General features: G+C 59.6%; 3 protein-coding genes across 3 annotated transcripts; 1 reads left to right on the top strand and 2 right to left on the bottom strand.

Annotated features, from left to right (window-relative positions):
- Positions 1-613: 613 nt before the first annotated feature.
- VOLCADRAFT_90586 (uncharacterized protein) lies at positions 614-3,773 on the top strand (the record flags this gene model as incomplete). Its single annotated transcript, XM_002950163.1, has 6 exons — positions 614-620; positions 1,015-1,071; positions 1,322-1,452; positions 1,826-1,914; positions 3,325-3,456; positions 3,671-3,773. The coding sequence occupies 6 exons, from the start codon at positions 614-616 to the stop codon at positions 3,771-3,773; spliced, it is 519 nt and encodes a 172-aa protein (XP_002950209.1).
- Positions 3,774-4,732: 959 nt separating this feature from the next.
- Positions 4,733-14,005, bottom strand: VOLCADRAFT_117487 (uncharacterized protein; the record flags this gene model as incomplete). The annotated part of the gene is made up of 11 exons (XM_002950050.1): positions 4,733-4,980; positions 5,047-5,254; positions 5,309-5,359; positions 5,814-5,948; positions 6,287-6,368; positions 6,779-6,879; positions 7,276-7,893; positions 8,181-11,648; positions 11,691-11,846; positions 12,242-12,427; positions 13,973-14,005. 11 exons carry the CDS (start codon positions 14,003-14,005, stop codon positions 4,733-4,735), a joined length of 5,286 nt encoding a protein of 1,761 aa, XP_002950096.1.
- Positions 14,006-17,607: 3,602 nt separating this feature from the next.
- On the bottom strand, positions 17,608-23,006 carry VOLCADRAFT_90584 (uncharacterized protein; the record flags this gene model as incomplete). Its single annotated transcript, XM_002950049.1, has 11 exons — positions 17,608-18,411; positions 18,914-19,018; positions 19,763-19,912; positions 20,929-21,030; positions 21,551-21,739; positions 21,880-22,002; positions 22,126-22,221; positions 22,418-22,552; positions 22,674-22,726; positions 22,796-22,853; positions 22,932-23,006. 11 exons carry the CDS (start codon positions 23,004-23,006, stop codon positions 17,608-17,610), a joined length of 1,890 nt encoding a protein of 629 aa, XP_002950095.1.
- Positions 23,007-23,287: the final 281 nt, after the last annotated feature.

Here is a 23,287-nt window from a genome sequence, read left to right as displayed (position 1 = left end):
ACTACCCATGAAATCATCTGCGCCCGCACTCGTTTTTCCATCATCTCCTGCCGCATGCGCATTCTCTCGCAGACACACCTGATCCTTATCTCCCTGAAGGGGCAGCCCTTAAATGTCGGGATGCGGAAATCCTGGCTTCCGTTGGTTTCCGTTGTGGCAACGCGGAAGGCCGCAGGAGCCTTGCCGTACACCGCTGGCTCGTCCAAGCAAGTCGTGCCGCGGGGCCACCAAGGATGCGGGTGCGAACAGGAAACGGGAGATCAAAAGGCTGCGGTAGCTTATGCAGCGTGGCATGGAGGAAAAGGTCCTTACTTCTTAGACGCTGGCCCAGCAGAGTCTTCCCGCTTCCCTGGTCAAGGTATGGTGACTCATCTGTTAGTAGGTGCCCGAGATATTGAATCCTATGATCAGCTTTCAGCAGGAGGAAGAGGTTTACCTACCTGGAGACCAATAAGAAGCACATCGTCCGTATCATCGGTTGGACTATCGGGTCCAGACCCGCAACACAGAGGCCCATTTGACATAGGTCCATCGATCAAATTAAAGTCCGGGTAGTTTACATGACAATGCGTTTACTTGCGACAAGTGAAGGCAAGAAGTCATCTACATTAGCATGTCCAGTAAGCACAGCTCCACACAGCTCGGCTACATGCGCAGTCAAGGATAAGAAAGAGATCAAGGACACTTCACAAAAGCAGGCTGGGTATTGTGATCATGACGAGGATGTCAAAGTATGAGCCTGCCTGTACGAGCAACCTCGTCAACTGGCTGGGACCAAAATAAGCTAGGCAGTCTGCTGGCTCAAAGAGCGCGCGTAAAGCCTTGATGCAGGGATGAACTCGTTTTTACCAATGGAATGTCAGTTAACTGCGCGTCCCTTGACGGATGTTGTGGGGGAACACATGTTATCCCCGCACTGGTCGGTACGGCAAGCTGTACAACAGGTACTGTCCACTGTCAGTTAGCTCTGATTTCCTTTCCTTGCTTTCTTGCTTTCTTTCCATTGCCTGCCAGCACCTCGCTGGAGAGACTCGGAAACTCGCGCGATCTGCAGTTCCAGTTGCCCGTTTGGTGAGTGCTAAGTTTACACAGGAACCGGTGGCCGTGGTTGTAGCCACGCGTTCAGAGCCCCACAACTCGCGAAGCATGTGCGAAGCCCCGAGAGACTAGTAGGGCAGAGATTAGTCTACAGAAGCGAACAACAAATCCTACAGCGGTTAATGAAAAACACCAATCCTTGCCATTCGCTAGCAGCGCCATTCTCTAACAGTGCGTAACCACGTACAACGGCGCAACGTCTCCCTCCCTTCCTTACCCGCAGGCTTCCGGACCGGGGCCGGAAATCCCCAGGCGCCGGTTCATTTTTTTCAAAGCAATCCGGCAAACACCCCTAAAAACCCGGCACGCGCCTGCAGCCCCAATGGACTGTCTCAATTTATAACCAAGGCTCCCGTACGTCCATTTAGATGTCTGGAGATGCGGCCTGCGTCTCAAGGGGGGGTGTAAACCCTATATCCCTTGTCGCATCAAAACAGATCAGGAGACGCAACACAGCGAAACCGCCGAGACAGCACCACAACAGTCCCCTAAACCTTTGTTGTTGACTTCGCCGGTTACACACACAACCCAGACAAGACACGGCATTCGGCATTCGCTGCGAACGAACCAATCACCCGGCGGAAGCAGCTGCTTTCTCTCCACCGCTATACAGCGGTATGTGGTGTAAAGAATGTTCTTATTAGGCAACAACCCCCCTCGCGCGCACAAGCTCGTTCCCCTGCACAACCTTTCCCCACATTTCCCCTCCTCCCCCTCGTCCTTGCAGCACACTGCTCACTGCAGCCGCCCCGGCGACGCACATTCGTGGATACACAGCATTCGGCCGCACCAGACGGGAAACCCCACTGCCTGCAAGTGGCTGCAGTGTGGCCATATCTATATTCGCACCGGCCTGCAGCTGTAGAACAGAACAGAACTGCATTTCGTATTGCCCCGCTGCTTTCCCCTTCAAGATGGTCCCTACCGGCTACTTCTCAGACATTTTTTCTCAAACGGACGTCCCTCATGTGTTGCGAGCTGCAGTTGGGCGGTTGGGAGCGCGACGTTTCAGGGGGTTACAAAACGCAGCCGGGTTTCAAGGACCAGCACTCCGTCACGGAGTGGGCTTCATCGCACCACCATCGTCACCGTAACCGTTACTTTTCACATCATCATGGCGGGCACCACCATCACCTTTACCATCGCCACCATTATCATCATTATTATCTATCGCCATCTATATCATAATCCGTTGCGTCGTGTACGGCACGTTCTTCACGCCGTAGAAAGAGTAACTCAGCAACACTGGCCAACAGCTGTCCAACATCCAGAGCGGGTCGCCAGCAAACACCGCGGCGAACGGTTCGTACACCAACATCGCCTTCCCCTCAGCCAGGGGGGATATTCAGTGCCGCACTGAAGCGTCTCCCATTCGCTTTGGTTGAGCTCTAATCGTCGTGTCCCGTACGGCACCGTGCGGCAAGAAATCGGGGCCTTGCCGCTGTCATACAAGAAGCCGCGCCGTAGCTATATCACCACCGGCAGCGGCTGCTATGCCTTGTGTGTGCGACATAAGTTGGAATATATGATACACAGTTTACGGCACAGTCGGGGGCCCCCATTAGGAAGTTTGCAACACAGAAAAACGCGCGTTGCATATTGCGCCCTTTTAATCATCGTCATCATATCACCGTCGAGACTTTTTCCGTGCCATATCTGTCTGCAAGCCTGGCAAGCGCGCTGTGGCGCGCTCAGGATCCAGCCGACACCGCAGCCCTACTTGAGCGCCTGCCGTACTCTGCCGCTGCCCACGACCGAGCGGACCGTCAAGGGCTTCCCTCGAGGAGTCCTCGCGCGAATCCTCGGGCTCAAGGAGAAAGGAGCCCTCGTGTCAGGAGCCCAGGCTCAGCACGCCGCCATCACCTGCCGCGGCTCCTCCTTCCTGACCTCACCGCCTTCACCTGCCGCCAGCCAACTTCGCGAAGTTGCGCCGCGGCCCTTTCCCCCCTTTCTCACGCCGCAACGCCAACAGAGACGTTCATTCCCCCAACAGACGGCACACCCACCATCACTCCTTCACGAAACAACATAACGTTCCCCCCGTTCACAATGCGTGTTTGGCTCTGCTTCCATGAAAAGCGTTACAGAACAATTCCATCATACAGGAAAACCGCCACATGCAAGCTCCGCAGGCAAACAAAAGCCGAGCACAGAAACCCTGCCCTAATCCCGAGCAACCGCATCTCTCCCCGCATCGCCGCACCATCCCCCCCCACCAGCCCCCAGAAGCGCATCAAATCAGATTACACGACATCAGATTAGATTACGACGGATCAGGTCAGGGTCAGATCAGTCGATACGCGAGCAGCGCCACATCGCCACCCCCGAGGACGGCCCCATCCCCACCCAAAGACGGGGGTGGGGAGGGGACGGGTGGGGGGTGAGATCGGCTGCCGGAAAAGATGCTACACTTCGCTGCGCACATGCTGTTGCTGCTCACTTCAATTACAAGTCATACAAGCCATCTACCTCCACCGCCGCCGCCTCGACCACCTCATCCTCCTGGACCTCTTCCTCCGCACGCCCTGTTGGACGTTACATTCCCCATTGCCCCCTGTGCCCCACGTCGCAGATGCAGTTTCCAACAGGCTGGTGACCTGGGCGGGTTGTCAAACCGAGACACGCGCCTCACACGCGCGGGTAATACACCACCCCCGTCCGTCAACACCAAGTAACATAGAACCGTGGACCACAGGCGCGCGGCGATACACTCCCATCACTCCCTCGTCAGAGGCACTACAGCAGCAGCAACCGCCAACGCTAAACCGAACTGGGATTCAGTAAAGCCCGGTCGCCCCTAACTGGTCCATTTCTTGCAAAGACCAGCGGTCCTCTTCCTTCTCTTATCCCGCCCTCGCATTCGTCTTCCTCGCCCTTATCCTCTCCTTTCTTAGACGAATACAATTTCTCTCCCCACCCCCCAAAATCAATCAATTTCTTCCCCGCCTCTTCCTCATGCGTATCCCACCATGCCTCCTCCGATTTCGAACCCTACGAGCAACGCCGCGCGCGCCACCGCCACGCCACGCTAGGCCACACGCTCCACAGCTCGCATGCACGAACGCCGGCCCCGTCGATCAATCGGCAGCTGTGCCTTCCCAACCCCAAATAGCCTTTGCCTGAGCGCATGTCTCGTGTTGTTAACTGTGTGAATAACTTTGTGACGTCTCTTTTTCCGGAACCTTCGCGGCCCAGATGAACCAGCCCCAGCTCCGCCAGCAGTCATCGGACCAACGAACCAACCAACGAGCCAACCGGTGAGCCGGTCAGCCAACACAAGGATAGAGCTGCAGCTATTACTGCTGCTGCTGCTGCTGCAACCACCGCTGCTATATAATTGGCAATTCACCTATACTGGCCGCCTCGGCAAAAACCCAAGCAGCCCAGCGTCTGGTTCCGCCCGTGTGTTCCACGCGCGCGAGTCAGGAGGGTGGTCGAGAGAATACGGGAGTAGAGGGGGGAAGAAAGGTAGAGCCGAACAATAGCTAACAGCAGCAGCAGCAGCCCCTGCAGCTCCTGCAGAGGCAGTGTGATGATGGTGAAGCCTTTGAAGGGATCTTTTCCATCAACCACTGACCACCATTTTGATTAAAAGAAACCTCCTTACCTCCCGCTCCTCCCTCCCTCTCTAGCACTACTCAGGCCCACACACAAACGCCACCAACACAGTGCAATCGTCCATCTTCCCGCCACCCTTGGCGAAGAACTTGGCCCACATAAAGTTGGGCTGTTGTGATGACGTAACACTCCAGGGGGTGCGCTGTGTGGGGTTACGCGCATGCAGGTGAGCCCGCTCCGCCAGCGCTCGCGCCACCCGGGCTGCGTCCTCTGGCCGGTACGAATTGCCGCCGCCGCCGGCAGCACCCGCACCCGCCGCCGCCGCTGCAGCGGCGGCGGCAGCGCTGAAGCTCTGACTCAGCAAGCCCTTGCCGCTGCGACCGCTAGCACCGGTGCCGCCGCTGCCGCTGCTACTGGCGGCTGCTGCCGCCGCCGCCGCCTCGCCGCCGCCGTTGACAGTAACCGCCGCCGTCATCGGCGCCCGGCCGCGTCCCGCCGCCGCCAGCTCCCTGAGCTGTTGGCTCACGACCTGCTCAATTTCTTCATCAAACACGTTGTCAAAGAGGCCGTCAGTCGCCAACATCACCACATCGCCCTCCTGCACGTCCACGATGTGGACGTCTGCGTCGTCCGCAGAGTCCGGATCCTCCACATTGTTCGGGTGGGACAGCTGGTACGGCATGTTGAAGGCGTGCTGTTGGGCCTGTGACGTGTGTGGGGCGCGGGGTGTGTGGAGGGTTGGGGGTTGGAGGGGAGCAGCAAGGAATGAGGAAGGGAAGGGAAGGAAGGAGCCGGGCGCCAGGGTGCCGGGGGGGTTGGGGAATTAATCCGGCTGGGCAAAGGGCCGCAAACACAAATGTGTGCTGCGTGCATGTGTACGACAATGTACGACATGCACACACATGCGAAAGCCCTCCCCGACAATGCTCTGTCAAGACACCTGCACCATACCCGCAGAACCCACACACAGGCCCCCACATGTCGGCGATGGCGAAGGTGCCGACACACTAATTTCGTCACAACCCCATTATATCATATTATTCCCTCAAATCGCCCGCACTTCCCGCCTCTCCCGCTGTTCCAACCGCTGCATCTACGGCCTGCCTCCCCCACCCCTCGCACCTCATCTCATCGCCTCACCCCCGCCGCTTCCTTACCTCCGTCCCGAAAATGACCTTGCCATTCCTCAGTATCCTGACCCCGCTGTCGCCCACGTTGGCCACCTCCAGCCGCTTGCCGGGCTTCATGAGCGCCATACACACCGTACTGCTGCCCTTCAGGTAGGTCCGGTACTGAGAGGGGGTGGACATCAGGCCGAGTGGGGTTGGGTGTGGGAGTTGGGGTGGGGTGGCGTGGGTTGCAGGGGTAGCGCAGTGGGCCACTTCACCGCATGTGTCGCCGCATGTGAACACAGGCCGCTTCCTGATCAGTTCCCTCCTTTTCCCCTCCCTACCCCTCTCCCTGATCCTGGAGGATGAGGAGGTGCGGAGATGAGCAGCAGGGCGAAGGGATGGACTTCTTTTCAATACCACTGCTCCCTTCCCCTCCCCTTCCTCCTCCTCCTTCCCGTTCCCCTCCCGGGCCACCAGGCCCCTCGGACTCTCACTCACTCACTCACTCACTCGCTCACCTGCGCGTATCTGATGATGTCCGGGGCCGACATGGTGCCGCGGGCAGCCTCGAACGCATCAGCCGCAAAGCGCATCAACGTCCTATCACATAGCAACGCGACAGGTGCCGTACGATGCCATACGATGGGAAAGCACGCGACGATCCCAGATGAGCGGGGCCCGGCGGGGGCGCGCACGAACATGTCAAAAGCAGTGTGGTCAAAGCGAGTACAAGGGCCAAGGGAGCGGCCCTATCCCACCTCCACAAATACTTTCTGACCCAATACACACACGCAGCTGTAGCAAACCCCCCACCACCTCCAAGCCCTCAGGCTCGGGAAAACCCCCCACACGCACGTACCAGGGAAGTACAGCCACGGAGAGTGACGTGTCGTGTCTCCGCCCTCCCCTCCCCTCCCCTCCCCACAACAAAACCCAACCAAGAGCACACACACATACATACATGCACACATACACACACAACCCCCCTAACCTTCCCCTCCAAGCCCTACCTTGGGTACTCCGCTGGATCGATTCCCTCATCAGCCCAGCCGCTTACTCCGTCCGCTACACCCACCCCGCCCAGGCCCACGCGGCTGATGAAGTAGGCGTCCTGCGCCGCGGGGCGTCATGGAGCACACAGAAACATGAAGTGGGGGGGAGGGGAGGTAGGGGAGGCGCAGGTGCCGAAGAATATCCCAGGGCGCAGCGAGAGAGCAGAGAGAGGGGGCCGTTGTCGGATCGCTGTCGCGACTTCTCGAGGTGGAGAGAGAGAGGAGAGAGGAGAGAGAGACGGTCTGGGAGAGGTGAGGTGAGAGGAGGAGAGAGGATGTCCACCTGTATGTCTGTACTCTCATAGATGCGCAGGCGGCGGTGCATGTGCGAGGAATTCACCTCTGGCTTCCTTCACCTTCACCTTCACCCCCCTTCAAGATGGAAACCCAAAACCCGACACAGACAGACAGCCCGTCAACCCTCCTTTGCGGGGCGTATTTGACGTACTGCGCACCTCTCCGCCCTTGTCCACCTTATCCACGTGGGGGATCATGTGCGCACCGGCCACCAGTCGTACACAACCCGGCGGCAACGGCGTCGAGCCTGGGACCAGGCTGCCGAGCAAACCACTCAGAAGGCCCCCCCCGGCACCCCCGCCGTCCGCGGCCATCGGCGTCAGCCCCGCAGCGCCGGCGCTCCCGTTTCCGTTCGCGCTGGCGTCACTCCCGCGGCCGTTTGCCGCTTCCGCCGTCGACGCGGCTGAACCAGACGGCAACACCGTCGCCGCTTTCCGCAGCTGGTCAGTCAAACTGCTGCCAACGGTCCCTAGCCCCGAAACCAACGAAGTCGCCAGCTGTGAAACCGCCGGCGGCAGGCCAGGCGCCGTTACCCCGGCGCCGCCGGCGTTGCCATTCGCCTCACCACCATCCTGGCCGCCGCCGGCTGCCAGGCCGCCGCCCAGAGCATCAAGCTTCGGCAGCTGCTGTAGCAGCCGAGCTGCGGACTCCGAGAGCCCCTCCGCCGTGAGCCCCAGTCCCGCGCCCTGCTGCAACGCCTGGAGAGTCGCCCGTGTCTTATCCAGCGCCTGGGCAGCGTCCGCAGCAACGGCGCGAGCTGCCGTCAGAGGATCGATCTGCGATGCCCACCACCAACACCAGCAGCATCAGTAGCAGCAGCAGAAGGAGCAGAGGCCGTGCAGTAGGTCGGGAAAGAAAGAGCGCACACGCACGGGACGTGCAAAGACCGCACGATGTGAACCGCAACATGGAAACAGCAGCACGGCCGCGGATCACATATTCCGTCCCCCAACCTCCCCCCAATATACACACAGACAAACAAACATATCCAGACACAAGCCTTGTGGGTCAGGCCTGTGTCAACCGCCAACACCAGCAAGCACATACATACATACATACGTACCTGCGAATCACCCGTCACGCCCGGAATGGGCAGGACCGGAATCAACCGAGTACCTGCGCCGCGGCGGCCGCGGCGGCTGCGGCCGTTACGGGCGTCTTTGTTGTTGTTGTTGGTGCTGCTGCTATTCTGCTCGTCCTCTTCCCCGTCCTCAGCCATTGACAACGGCCCGCCGCCGCCGCCGCGGGTCCCGCGGGCGACGGGCGTCAGCGGCAGGTTGCCGCGCAACATATTGAGTACGGCATCGGCATCGGAAGCTCGGCGCAGGAGGTCCTCCGCCGCGGCACCGACGCCGTTGAGACTGCCGGACAAGATTGACGAAGACACTGGCGTCGCCGGCAAGGGCGGCACCGGCGCGGCGGCGGCGGGACCGCTGCCGCTGCCAGCGGCCCCCGACAGGTACGATGGCGGCGGCGGCGTCGCCGGGAGGCGCGGCGGCATCACGACACCGTCCTCGTCCTCATCCACGCTGGACAAGATGCCAGGAGGTGCCGGCGTCGCCGGCAGGTTAGGGACAGGCGCCGCCGCCGGGGCGCCCCCGCCATTTGCGGTGCTGCCGGTGCAATCGGCGGCGCCGGCGTTCGCCGCGTTAGCGGCCCGAAGCTGTCGTAAGAGCGCCGTCGACGACGGGTCCTGGCCGCTAGCCCCGCCGCCGCCACCATTGAGGTTGAGGCTCTCCGCCAGCAGTGACTGTGACAAGTACGACGAGCGGTTGTCGAAACTGCCCTGCCGATCCACCCCCATCGCCGCCATCGCACCCATCCGTACAGTAATGCCGGGCGAGCTCTCATCGCTGCTGCAAAGCTGCGCCGCCAACGGCCCGCTTCCGCCGGTCAACCGTTCCGCTATGCTGTACAAGCTTTCACCGCTACCGCCAGCGGCGCCGCCAGGTGGTGCTGCTACACCACCATTGGCAAGCTTGCCGGCGGCGCTTGCAGCTACTGCCGACTCCTGCTGCCCCTGTGCGCGGTCGTTGGCGGAGGCACTGCTACTGCCGGTGCCCGAAAACGCTACAACCACATACGGCTTAACAACACTGGTGCCGGTAGCGGTTGCGCCGCCATTCACAGTCCCTGCGGCGCCGTTGCCGTCATTGCTGCTGCCGCTACTGCTGCCGCCGCCGCCGCCATTGGGCCTCGGAACCTCCGCCGTTGCGGCAGGCTGCTTTACCCGGCCTTGGCTCCATGCTGAGTCCCAGGCCCCTATGAGCCGCTCTAAACCCGGATCATTCACGGATTCCACTTCGCCGTTGCGCGGGTGGCTCTCCCGGCTGCTTGTTGTCCCCATGTCCCTATCGCTGCTGCTTGGCGACGAAGCGGCGTCCCCAGCTTCTGCCTTACTGCTGCTGCTACTGCTATCACGCCTACCGCCTCCAACGTTTCTCCCGCTATTGCAGCTTGTGCTGCTGCTGCTACTGATCAATCGGTTGGAGGCCGCGGCGCCACTTGGCGCGGAAGTTGTGGTGGCGGCTACTCCTCCAGCTGCTGCCGCTGCTACTGCTGCTGCAACTGCTGGCGGCGGGGGTGGCCTGTTGTCGCGACCTGGGGGTGTCGAGGGAGCTGCGAGGAGCTCCGTCACCTGAACCTCGCTCGGGATCTCCTGGCTCTGCCGCGTCGCTGACTTCCCAACCTTCTCCTCCTGCACCTCCTCCTGGCCCTCCTGCACCTCAACCGACTTTACCTTCTCCCCCTCCTTCTCCTCGTGTGCCTGTATACGATCAAAGCCGCCAACCGCTGTAGCTGCTGCTGCTGCGGCTGCTGGCGTTGCTGGCGGTTGCGCCGCCGGTGTCGGAGTCCCTGATGCCGCTGCGGGATATCTCAGCGGCTGTCCGGTCAGACGGGATGTTAGCAGCTGGGTGAACCGCGCTGTGAAGCCTTCCTCCTCCTTTCCCTCCTCCTCCACCTTGCGCTGCACCACCTTGGGCTCCGGGTTGCGCTCTTTGTCCCCTCCTTTCACCACTTCCTGCGACTGAGACGCTGCTGACTGCTGCTGCTGCTGCACGTTGGCCGCCGACGGGCCGTCACGTACCCGCCGCTCCTCCTCTCCTCCGTCGTCCAATAGCTGCCGCCAAGACGCCGCCCTGCGAGCCTTGCTGCCGCCGCCGCCGCTGCTACTGCTACTTCCCGCGCTTGGTACCGGCGTGGGTACAGCCCTGGTCAAATCCTCCTTGCCGTCCGCACCCGTAACCACCCCAGAGGTCTTAGACTCTGTCTTGGCCGCTGGGCCCCTTTGCAGGTTAGCGCCCACAACGCCGCCGAGCCTGCTCAAAAGGTTGGCAAACCTGACGTTACCGCCAGGACCGCCGCTGCCAACACTACTGCGCTCCGATGGATCGCCGCCGCTGGGCTCCGAAGCCGCAGCAGTGGCCGCTGCCGGCGGCCTGTTGTTCTGGGACAGGCTCCGTACAACTGAAACCACCGGAACCGCCGGTGGGGGCGAAGCTGTTGAGGGTAGCGCCTCCGCCGCCGCCGCGTCCGCTGCAGGTGCTGCTGCCGCCTCCGCCGCCGCTGTAGCTGTACGTGCTGAAGCCTGTTGCGATGTCGCCGGTTGCGTCACTGGCGCCCTCTCCGCCTCTCCCGCCACTACAGGAGCTACTGCACCGTCCGCACTCCCAGTGGGTACTTCACGCGCGGCGCCAAGGGGCTCCCCTCGAGCTGCCGCCGCTTCCCGTATGCTCTGAGCGATGTCCCCAGTAGCTGTCGCCGCCGCTGCACCCTCTCCCCCGGCAAGCTGCTGTCGAGGCTGTTGTTCCCGCTCCCGCTCCCGCTGCTGCTGCTGCTGGGAAGCTGTTGATAAACCACCTGGCAGGCCGTTGCCGTCGCCAAAGGCGATGTTGCTGCTGCTGTAGCTGCTGCTCTTGCCACCCCCTCCTATTGCAAGGCCCCCGGATGCCGAGGAGGCCGACTCGCGGCCTGCTTGCTGGTCTTCTTGCCGCTGCACAGGCGGTTGTTCCTCGCCGTTGGCAACCAATGCCGACAGCAGCTCCCGACGCCAACTTCCGCGACCGCTGACCCTTCCTCCTCCTGCAGGTTGCTGGTTCGAGTCCTGCCCCTTTAGCTCCTGCTCCTGCTGCTGTTCGGTACAGGTCCCAAGCTCGTCCTTGGCCTGCTGCTGCTGAACCTCCTTGCCGCCGCTACCCTGGCTCCTCTCGACGTTGCCGCTCGCAACGCCTCCGACAACAACGACACCAACTTGCACTCCGTCACCGTTGGGTCTTTTCCCCCCGCTGCCGCCGTTGCCGCCGCCGGGCGGTGTCAGGGATGCAGTGGCGACGACACCGGCGCTCGCTGGCGGCTTTGATGACGACACCGACGGTGACAGTAACGCTCGGAGCTCCCTAAGGGAGTCTGCGTCGTCCTCCTTGCGAGCCGCCTCCGCCTCCGCCGCTGCTGAGTCGCCCGCACCGCCGGCGGCCTGGCCCTTTGAAGGAGCCGACTCGTCTGCAGCACCTGCCGCCGCTGTCTTCCTGCGCTGAGCAAGAGATGTCGCGGTCGGCCCCGCTGCCGCGTTTACCTCCGCTAGCGCCTTGGCGAGGAGCCTTGCTGCTGCTGCGCGCTTCTGTCGCGCCGCGACTGACGCGGCGGCGATGGGCTCAGTGACGGTGATTCGATTGTCGGCTGTGCGTGACCAGCTGCCGTCCACACGGATGCCTCGGACACCGCTGGGGACCTGGGTCCGACGGGTCCGAGTTCGAATCCCAGTGGCGGCATTTCGCATAGACGCAATTCACATCCCGGTGGTGAAAAAGGGCAGTTTGAATTTGCCGCTCATTGGTGCATGGACGAATGGATGGGCAGTTGGCGGCATGCAAGGCAAGGGGCATGGGCGGCCCCCCCGGCCTCGATGTGGAAGGGAGCTGTATAGTTGCGGGCGGAGACGTGCATGCAGGGAGCAGTTTTGAAGGCAGCACGTAGTATGTGGAGGCCGTGGTGTGTTTGTTACTTAGGGAGTTGTCAAGAGGGAAAAGGAGCCTTCCAAGGGATGCGTCAGGGAAGACGCAGCAGGAGAAGGGGAGGGAGAGAGAGAGAGAGCTAGGAGGCTCACAGGGCTCCATGGATTCGCACCTGCAAGATGCGATTCGCGCCCCGCTCCCACTCGATGATGCTATCACCAACAGCGACGACGCACTTGAGCTCGTACGAACCCGGTTCAAGAGTTACGTCTGCAGTCCAGAGATGTCCGTCGGACCACTGTAGTGTCTGTGCGTGGTCCGGCTGCCAGTCCCCAAGCTTTGGCCCACTGCCAACGACCTACAGAAATGCGCCACGTAGACACAAGTGTGAAGCCGTTTAGAGTACTTAATCATGGGAGGGCGGAGATTATCGTAGAGCAAATTATGTTGCGCAACTACTGCAAATGGGATGGGCTGCTAAAGTTTTGGGAAAACCAAGCGGAAAGCCTCAACATCAGCAATGATTCTTTTCTTATCCAAGCTTAAGAATCATGTGAAGTACTCCGGGTTGCCTGCTTAGCATCCCATCATCACCGCCTCGACAGCTATGCGTCGAGCTCCTTGCTCCCAAGCGGCCAAGTTTGTTACCAAGGCAAATGTTTGTGCTCCGTTAGTCATGACCGTTAACTGCTTCCTACTGCTCCATTAACGGACTTCCTCGACCTGAGCACTCAGCGCCGCCAGTATGTTTCCCGCCCTGTGCCCCAACTCAGACTCCTTCAAGGCACACCTTCAATACTTGGCCAAATGGGACTTGATGCTGAAAACACAGGCGAACTTTAATCGTCCTCGCCTCCTACGTGGCAGGCCGGTAGCGACGGTCACCAGTGGGCTATGGAGCTGCTTCAGGCAACAAACATACCCTTGCTTGAGTTGTAATTGAAGCAGCCTGGCAACGTTGCAAAGAGCTCCGGGCCTCAGCGTTCTTATTAGAGTGCCACGATTTGGTCAGCTGCTGGCCTTCTGCGCAGCAAGCTTAAGAGTGACCCTCTTCATTATCGCTTATTTTAATATGTCCAACAATCGACAGGTCTCTTTTGCTCACCGTTGTTACAGCGCTGCTGTAGCCCTAGATGTTGACACGACAGGAAACGCGGCCTGAAATGGCAGCCTAGACGGACAACACGATAGATATTCCTTCCATTGTTTCCTGCAAGTCCTTGACTTGGCCTCGCGAAGGTCATGGCGAAAGCATTCCTTCATAGGAGGAAAGGGGTCCAGTAACAAACACGGTATTATCAAGCGTTGTTCATTGTATGGGTAAAGCTAAGTCGAGTTTTGCTTAATTCTTCCATCGGGAATTTGCGGTAATGGACGTTACCGGTAATCAAGATATGATGCAACATCTCTGTATGGGAACAGGTGCTATGAGGTGCGAAGACTTGTCCAGGTTATATTTAAATTTCCGCTTGCAATAATCACAAGTTAAGGGAGCATGCGAAGCCAATCATTGGTGAAAGGAGGTTTGCACATTTCACGGCGCATGCACAATTCACGACGTGCACTCATCTCAACCAAGATCTGCAGGACAAGCTTATCCTGTGAGGTTAACACATTAAAGCCTTACAACGGTCTTTAGCAGGTCAGCTGGCGCGTCGTAGGTTCTACATACGTAACGCCAAAGCTTCAGAAAGCTTCAAGGATGGATCAGCCGAAGATCGCACAGAAAACTTCCATAAGGAGTTCGTAAGGCACAGACCGATCCACACGCAATCCTTGCATCGGACTATGAGGAACGTGAGTACTGAGTTACGACGGGGTTAAGGAAAGCCCGCGCACATGGGCAACAATACCACCCCTCTTCAACATCAGCTACAGCACCCTTCCTCAGCCCCTCCCTCACCCGCAAAACCCGCCCCGCCAGCGTCGCCTTCATTACTGTCCATTACAACCTCATACCCAGAAAAATCCATCACGATTACACACATGTGAGAAGCGAAGGCGACAAACGGCTCCTGCTGCTGCTGCTGCTGCTCCTGGGTGATGTGGCTGAACGAGCAGCTACTTCCAGACGGGAGCGCAGCCGGCCCCGGGGCCCCAGCGTGAGATCGGGGTGACGAGGGGTTTGGGAGGAACGTGGCAGTTGAGGTGTCAAAGGTCAGACTGTGTCAATGGCCCTAATAACTGAACGAGAGACTCCGACCTGGACCCGGAACAAAACAAACCTAGGGGTTAGGTAGGTAGGTAGGTAGGTAGGTAGGTAGGTAGGTAGGTAGGTAGGTAGGTACGCGTGTTGCTAGTGCTGCTACTCCCACCAGTACCATCGGCAGAAGGACCGCTCTGCCTCACGGACTATCGCTGCAGATGCAGATGCAGATGCCGGTGACGACGCCGAACTCCCATCCGCCAGCCAGGGGACATCCACCATCGTCCAGATCTAGTTCTAGATCCAGATCCAAATCCAAGGCGATACCGGGTTCCTACACGAGTCAAAAACAGGCTAGCGCACGAGTCTCATCTTAGCGCAACAGCCATTTCAGAAAGCTTGCGCTTCTGATGAGTAGAATCCTTGCTGTGCTGGCCCAGTGGGGGCGTTTGCCGTCGCACTGCGTAAGACGACGCGCTGCATTGCATGGCAGCACCCAAGCAGCCGTTGCTCCCGGGAGCATCTGTCACGCGAACAAGGAAGCGCTGTACCTCCAACCGCTCAAAGCTGTGCATGTTTTCATTTCAGATTGGCACCGTGTGAGTTGTCGTCTGCCATAGTTCCGACAGAAGTACGACACCCTGCCATCTGGTACGACAGGATGGACCCGACGTCCAATGCCGTAACCCCACGACTAGGTGTTCGGTCCAAGACGACGGGTTTTTCAGTGGTATTTCGCCAGCCTTCGATGTGGTTTTTGAGTGTGGCTCACAGGTTATGTGCGCCACCCGTCCTTGTTATATTGGCTCTAGGCCATCTTAGGCGCGTCTGCAAGTCCCTAACGCGCCATTTGGGCGTCAACTTCCCCGTAATTCGCCTAGCAACCCCAGTTGCGTCGGGAACAAAACCGGAATAGTTTGGGAAACAAAGTTGTTTTAGATGCGCACGTGGGGTATGTGGGCCGCATGACTGGTTCATTCTTTCTGCGTGCTGACTTTCGTAGGAACGGATAGGCGAGAGGCAGGATTCACGTCCACTGCCTGGGCGTCCTCTATTTGCAACCGGGGCGGAAACGTTGTTCTCAGCGTAGGCTAACCTGCTCCTTTGCCCCATAGGAACACTCTGACAAAGCTCCATAGGGAAGAGATGGGGGCCATCCTATGACTGCAACCAACCGACATAGAAAGAAAGTATGTTTTGCAGTCAGATATGACTTCGAGGGACTGTGCAGTGCAACACCTCTGGGGCATTGTGTCCTGCCCTGCAAGACACAATGCTTATCATCCAAGTTGCTGTGAGAACAGATACCAAAAGATACCAAAGATTTCGAAGATAATTCAGATTCTATGGATGCGGGCGTTCATTGTTGAGTTTACCGCCGGTTCGCCTTGGCAATTAAAACTTTACCACACCAGCGATTAATAGATCAATTTACGCAACGCGTACCTGGTGCCACCAAGTTGCCGGGAAAAACGCACCGCCCTGCAAGTCGCGCCATTCAAACCCCGACGTGCGACAATAATACTTCAGACATTCCAGACCAATCCTGCCTCCAATGCATCCATAACAGATCATCATGCACTGCCTCACAATTATGTGCTCACGCGCGCCTGTGCATACACTCAGACTGCAGAATCTTTACTTTTTTACTTTCGCAAACGGGGCTCGAGGACGACAACATCCCTAAATGCCGCCTGTTCGCCCTGTTCCAGTTTTGCATGTATACAACCATAAACAACAAAGCCTATCCAGCCACAGATCACGCTTTCAACGCCATCACTGCATCCCCCGTGCGCATGCAGCACTGCGCTAGCTATTATATACGATTATACGGTTCTCCTGCCTACAGAATGCCAACAGCCCATCATGCCACGCACCTAAACACACTTCTCGGAAGGGATGCGACCCTGCCACCACTGGCATCATCATGCCAAAACTCAGCCCCGAAAACAATTATGAACAATTTGAACCGGCCCAAATCTATTTCCCGTTCTGCTCCTCACCCCCTCGACAAACAACGCTTTAACCTGCCACCCGGCAACTTCTCAAGCCGCACCAGCCCAGCCAGCTCCATCACGAGCAACGATGCGTGCAGCCACGTCGGCTACAGTTTTGGAAACTCCCCCCCTCAGCGCAACGAAACCCCAAGTCCTGCAAGCCAACCGTCGCTCAGTCCGTCGCTTCGTGGGTAGAAAGTACCCACCACCACCACCACCACCATCACCACCGCCTGGCAGATTTCCCCGGACGGAGCTCTCCTGGCGAATCCCGGGGTGAGAGTCTGTCGCATGCACATGTAAGGCCCACCTCCAATCTCCATTTCCCCCCCCCCCCGGCTGCACCCTTGCGGCGCTCAAATGTGAGACCCGCACCTTACCCCCCTCCCCTCCACGCGCCACCACGCAACAAAGGTACGGAATGCAGCCGCAAAGAGAAGGCAGCACAGCAAAATCAGGGCCGCCACTGGCCCCGAAACCACTTGCCGCACCATCCCCCTCAAAACAACGAATCTCGGTCCATCCAGGGGTTAAAAACCGGCAACGGACGTGGTCATGGCCACAGTCACACGGCCAACGCCCGGGAGGGCCCCAACACCACTCGGCAAAAGAAAACGCCAACACGAGCGCCGACCACCCGCCGTCCTTCGCACCTCACTGCCACGCACCCGAACTCTTTCCTTACTGAGCGCGGCAAGGACTTGAACACGTGGGATTCCATGCCGGTGTGAGATCTCGGCAACCGCATTGCCACATCGCGGCGCCGGGGGCAGCACCACACCGCAGGCTCCGCTAGCTGTTAAGTTCACTAGGACTACCTACCTGTAAAGGCATGCATGGGTGCATGTCCCCCGCTGTGGCGGTGGCGGTGGCGGCAGCCGCGCCCACGCTACGCTGCACTGAAAATGGAGAGGGTAGGGCCCCCAGCCAGGAGCAATGCGTAATGATAATAATACGCTGCCCTGGCTGCAGTGGCGCATGCGACAGCGCACATGCTAGTGGCGTCGCCCGCCCGATGGACCTCCCATTTCTGCGGACCGGTCTGGCTAGGTGGCTGGATGCACTCTGGCTGGGCTGCCCCTGCTGTGCATGCTTATGATTGCGGGCATGTGCACAAGGCCGCGTGCTTCTACTGCGTCACAAGGTCATATGCGCGCCGAGGCTCCGAACCCACGCCTGCTGAGCGCGGCCCTGTATCCGCCCCGGATCCAAGAGGCAGCCGGAGAAAACACTCCCACACTCGATCTTCCAGTTTGCACCTCTCTGCTGAAAAGTGATATGGAATGGGTGCCCTTGAACCTGCAGCCGCCTGCGCCGGCGGCGGCCGCTGCTCAGCCGGCGAAGACGCCGCCACAGCTGCGATGCTCACGCCTACGCCTACGCCTACGCCGCCGTCTACGCCAGCGCCTGCTTCAGCAGTGCTGCCTCTACGCGCTTCTGGTGGAGTTGGTACAACTCCGCAAAGCTCACGAGCGAGGAGCGAATCTCCAGGAAACCCGGCGCCAGGCTCTCCCCGCCTGGTAGCTGCCTGAGCCACGCCCGCACCTGCTCATCCTCACCGCTGTTGCCGCTGAAGGCCCCCCCGCCCGGTCCGCAGGCGGCTAACCCCGGCCTGAGGCCCCCCGCCTGCTGCTTGCTCATTGCGCCCGTGTTGTTGCCGCTGGCAGGAACCACGACTGGCAGAACTCTGACCACACCTGCCGTCCCGCCATTTGCTCCATTGCCGCACCCCGGCGCCGCGTGGTTTGGTCGCTGCTGATTCGCTGATGCCGCCGAGCTCGTGGCGAGACCAGCCCCGGCGCCGCCGCCGCCGCCGGTCGCAGTATCTGGCGCGCAGCAATTCGCATTGAGGACGTGCGGATGCATGGCCCACGACTCTAGATCGCCGCCCGTCGCGCCAGGTCGCTGTGCAGCGGCCGCGTGTACGACAGCGTACGATGCATCCAAGCCCGGCGGGCCCTGAGTCTCCGCCGCGGCCGCGGCCATGCCGCCGCCCACCATGCGCACGCCGACGCCGTCTGCACCAAGGGTCGCGGCGGCGCCCGCGCCGGAAGTTCCGCCCATAGCCCCGCCGATGCCGCCAAAGCGCGCTGCTGGCTGATCCAAACGCGTGGCAAATGAGGTGGACGCGGGGTCGAACGCGTCCTTGGTCACTAGCTTGTTCAGGATCACGTTGTCAATGTCACTTCGACTCATGGTCTGCGGGACGAGCATGTGTCGCAGCAGCAGCAGCAGCAACAGCAACAGCATCAGGTCATCCGGGTCGCACTACAGGGGCAATAACACGACACCGCTAACCCATGCAGTTGAAGGCGGACAAGGAGTTCCCAAAGGAAAAAGCTCTCCGGGAGGATTTGAAATATCTGATGGATTTGAGAGTGAGCCGGTCGGCGTGGTGGATTGTGCTCCCAAGCTTTTCAATAACAAGTGGGGACATGGCACCCGGTCGGCGGCAGGTGGTGGTCCGGGTGGTGGTCGACCCTCCACCACCGCACTCGCGAGTGCGGGAGGTGGTCTGAAGAATGGGCCACCAACCAGGCGGCATATGGGAGGTTCATGCCCTCTCCAAGTTACAGCTCTCCCCTCCCTCGGTCTTCCCCGCCCACGAGGGCCCCTGGCCTGTGCAAGCCTTAAACGCCCACTCTAGCCCTGTGTCTCCGCCCCCACACTCCCACCCCTGCGCCATGTCCCACGTCCTCACCCCCGCACACATCCGCTCGTCCGCCAAATGCGCCCGCGCGGTGAATATGACCAGATGGGCTCTGTAGTCCCGGGCGTGCTGTTCGCGGTCCAGGTAGGGGGCAGACTGAGCGCCAGGGAGGGGGAGGGCAGGGGACAAGAGTGTGTCAGGGGGTCAGATTGAGACAACAGATGGGGCGGGAGGCACGTACGGCGGTACGGCATATACCCACCCCCATCACGAGGACGAGGCGAGGAGCTAGCGGGCGGCAGGGCCGGGCGGGCGGTGCAGCCAGAGGGGAGGAAGCGGCACGAACCTCCGCTAGCCATCTTGCATCGCCACAGGCAAATCCCAGGTACTACCACTGCCACATTCAACAGGGCCTGCCGTTTTCCATCCTCCACATACCGTAATAATCTCCACCCGGCTAGAAACAATACACGTCACCCAACACCGGACACAGACACGTCCGCAAGAGGAGCCCTGCCGTCAACCCCCCGTTCCCCCGACTCGTCCACCTTGCCAAACATAGCTCTCCCTTTGCTTTGCTTCCTTCCTCCTAGCGTGCACCGCCTCCCCTCCCCCCCAGCTTTCCCCCCCCAGTTTCCCCCCTCTTTCTTCACAACCGCCGACTGGTTAGTTATGCCTTCTTTATTTCTGGCGCATCAGTCTTTCCTTGGCATCAGCTTCACTCGTTCACGTGGGGTTCGTCTCCCCCCCCAAGTTGCCCCGCGCCGTTCCTAGGATGTTGTCGATTCTTCTGTGTTTCTTCGCTTCTTGCGTCATAAGGTTCCCCCTCCCTTTTCCCCCCTCTCCCACCCTTCCCAAGTTTACGCCACGTCACTGCCCCGGCCGTGGTCCCTTCCTCACCTGGTGCACGACATAGTGCCCGTAACAAAGCAGATTGTCCAGGCTGCTAGGCTTGAAGGAGGGAGGCATCACTTGCTGTAACACACCCGGACCACAAGCCAAAGGTGCGCCGGGCAACAGCATTTGGTTGACGGCCGCTGCGGAAGCGCGCTGCGGGGCGGTTGCAGGCGGGGTCAATGCCAACCCGTGGCGGAAGACCGGAGAGGGAGGATGAGAGAAATAGACGGAGGGAAGGCGGATGGGGGGGCCAAACAGCAAACACGGGGGGGGGAGCCTGCAAACGTACGGCAGCAGAACGTGAAGATAACGATAAACGGCATGCCCATCTCTCTCTGAGATAGGCTGCCCCTCTCCGAAGCAGCCAGCCGCAGCCGCAAGAGAGGGGCCCCCCTGGCATACGGGGCTTTAATGTACACGTGGGACATGTCGCGCGAGGGACGTGCAAGTCGAGACCCCCGCTGCGTGCGGCGACCCAGCCCTGTGCGTCCCGACCCGGCGATAGGCCGCCGGGCGTCCTGTATGTATGTCTATCGACTGGGCCGGCTCCGCACAGAGGCTGCGGCCTTTTGTGTCAGTTACGTCTCTCTGACGCCCCTCCCCCGGGCGCTCCCCCCGAGCGATAGCACTCTGGCTGGCTAGCGGTGGCTGCTCCTGCCCGGCCTTTAGACGGGGGGTTTAGCCCCTCCCTACACAACACGTATCGCATCCGTAGCCGGTGTTGTGCACTCCGCCACCACAACGGTCCTACCCAACGTTATCCCCACCACTATCTTACAGCCAAGAGCTCCCAACGCCACCCCAATATGCCAATTGCGGCATTGCTAATCGCATATCAAAGGAACTCGAGCTCGAGCACACAACACCGCGCCGCAGGCCCCATCAGGCCTGCCAGATCCCGCACGGCGTCAACCCCTGCGCCGCCACCATGTCACCGGTCTACGGTACCCCTTCTTCTCCCATCCTCTGTGCCTGGGTGCGCGCGAATGCCCTGAATGCCTCATTTCGTTCTCGTGTGTATATGCGGTGCGGCCCTGAGGTCGCGGACCGCTCTCGATTGCTCTACCACCAACCAGGTCGGCTGATGGCATATAGAGCGGTTCAAGGCGGCGCGGCCTCGCGTCCAGGAACACCCGTGTTCTATCGCACCCGGGTCCCTCCCGCTTCACCTGCAAGTCCGCTATCCGCTGCACGAGCACCGCCGGCCCAGGGACACGCGCCACCTTTTCCATTGCTACCACGCCATGGCCCAGATGCGAGATGGCAATAACCTGCGGGGTCGGGGAGCGGGAGACAGACACAGCGCGAAAAAGGAGTTGTCAAAAGTAGGCGAGCGACGAACGGACCCAACCCAAAGGACACCGGCACCGCCCACGCCCACGCGCGCGTGTGAAGACGCAAACCAATGCAACTAACAAAACATAACATGCAGCTGCCAAAAGGTGTTCCCTCTAACTTAGGTGCCAGTTTCTGAGGCGCACACGCTCACACGCAGCCACCTACCAACTAACCAGGCCTTCTTCCTCTAAAACCCCCACCCCCACCCCACTCCACCCCAACCCTACACCCCGGGGCGGCAGCACTGACCATCCGCCTGCTGGCGGGCGAGTGATCCTCCCCCCTCCTCCTTCCCACTAGTCAGTTCTGATTCTTTATCCTTGGCAGCAGCTTCACTCGTTCGTAGTTCGTTTTTCCCCCCCTTCCCCATCCTTCCCCCTGGGCGACGGCAGTTCATTCCTTGTTTCCGTGCAAATGATTCCCCCAACTCCTGCCGCACGCTCCCCGGCCCACCTTGGACTGGTCCGGTACCGGGCGTTTGTACCTCCGCTGCACTGGCGCCAGGTACGCGCCCCGCGTGGAGGGCTCTGTCACAAAGTCAAACGTGATGAGCTCAAAGTCATCGTCCACAAAGACGCACTTGGAGCTGGGATCCGAGCGCAGGGAAGCCCAGCCGCGCGACGACACACCCAGCTTGACACCCTGGCGGCGACCAGAGGGTCCGGGGGGATATATAAGGCACCTTCACGGACCCGTGACGACATAATAAGGCACATACACGTGCACGCCGGCGCTGGCAGCCTTCTCGCTGCTTAGTTTGTAAAACATAGCTACGTACGCACATAGCTCAGTTTTGTGAAATGCGTGAAGATGTGCATGTCCATTATTAATGGGCGTTTCTCGAGGTTGCGGCTCTCAAGGGCTGGAAAGTACGAGCACATGCTCATTTGGGTCGATGGCCATAACTGCAGATGGCGATTGGTGAGGTGGTGGTTATTAGTGGTTGATGTGTTCAGGCGCGCCTTAGGTGGTGGTCGGGGATTGATGACGGAATGGCGGAGAGCGGGAATGCGGGCAGTAGAGCTCACCCGGGAGTAGAGTTCCCGCAGCAGCAATCCCGAGGGGGTGGGCAACACCTCGATGGTGCCCCACAGCTGGTCCCCCTTCCATGTCACCTCTAGGACCTTTGGCGGACGAGGGGAGGGCGGAATTAAACGAGCGGGGAGAGGTTGATGCAGTATGAGCTGAGTCATGAGCATCATGCAAGAGACGGTGCCATGTGTTCTCTTCCTGTGTGGGTGAAATAGCTCGCCGAAAGGGACAAGAAGGTGGGTCTCTCGTCGCGGGCATCACACCTCTCTGCGCAAAATTTGGCCTCACCTGATGGCTAACGTTGGGCAGATTTAGACATTTGAAGTACTTGGATGCATAGTTAGGGTGGTCTAATTCTCCCAGCGCCGTTCCCTGCAGAATGTGCTCGGACTCGAACCGCGAGACCTCCCGCTCAAGGATTTGCTGTAGGCCATTTAAAAAAGTACACACGAATGTATTTTATAACAAAACAGCGATGTTGCAGCAATAGAACTGAAACGAGGGATAAGCGACCAAATGACATGGGCACATACTGTCGACACACCTTGGGGTATACTCGCTTATTATTGTTGCGTGTGTTCGCACGTGCAAAGATACCTGCGCAGATCGACCAGCAACGTTGCAACACACCGCAACGCACCCCAGCAGGAAGCCCGAAGCCCTCACCGTGCACATAGAGCTTGCCTCCATTCAGCGCAATTGAGCGGTCATAAAGCCGCTTAAGCTGCAAGGTAGCATACGCAGCCTCAGGAATCCCTTACGTGCGACAGGTCCAAGGAAACCCGGGAGGCGCCTTGCCTACCTCTGCCCTGCTAAGCTCTGTGTGGTCATCGGGAACGAGGGGGGCAGAGCAGCACGGAAAGCAGCTGAATCCCATTGCGGCCCTGCCCGCGGCCACTGTGTCAAAGGTCCTCTGAAGCCACCATTTCCCCGCTCTGAAGCGCAGCCCCCAGTGGGCCGCCCTGCGTAATTGACTACACTAAATCAGTAATGCAATGATTACAGTCGGCCTGGACTACTTAGATAGAAGCTCTCAACAGAATGCAAGGTCTCAACAACGCAATATGATTTAACAGAGAGACGATGCAATGAAAAGAATTTGCTGTTTGCTCAGTCATCAACAGAGAATCTTTCTATTGCCACCGGAGGGCTGAACAC

The sequence above is a fragment of the Volvox carteri genome, assembly GCF_000143455.1.
Source record: "Volvox carteri f. nagariensis unplaced genomic scaffold VOLCAscaffold_17, whole genome shotgun sequence".
NCBI classification, from domain to species: Eukaryota; Viridiplantae; Chlorophyta; class Chlorophyceae; order Chlamydomonadales; family Volvocaceae; genus Volvox; species Volvox carteri.
Note: the sequence above shows the minus strand (reverse complement) of the source record. Positions and strands in the feature narration are given on the sequence as shown.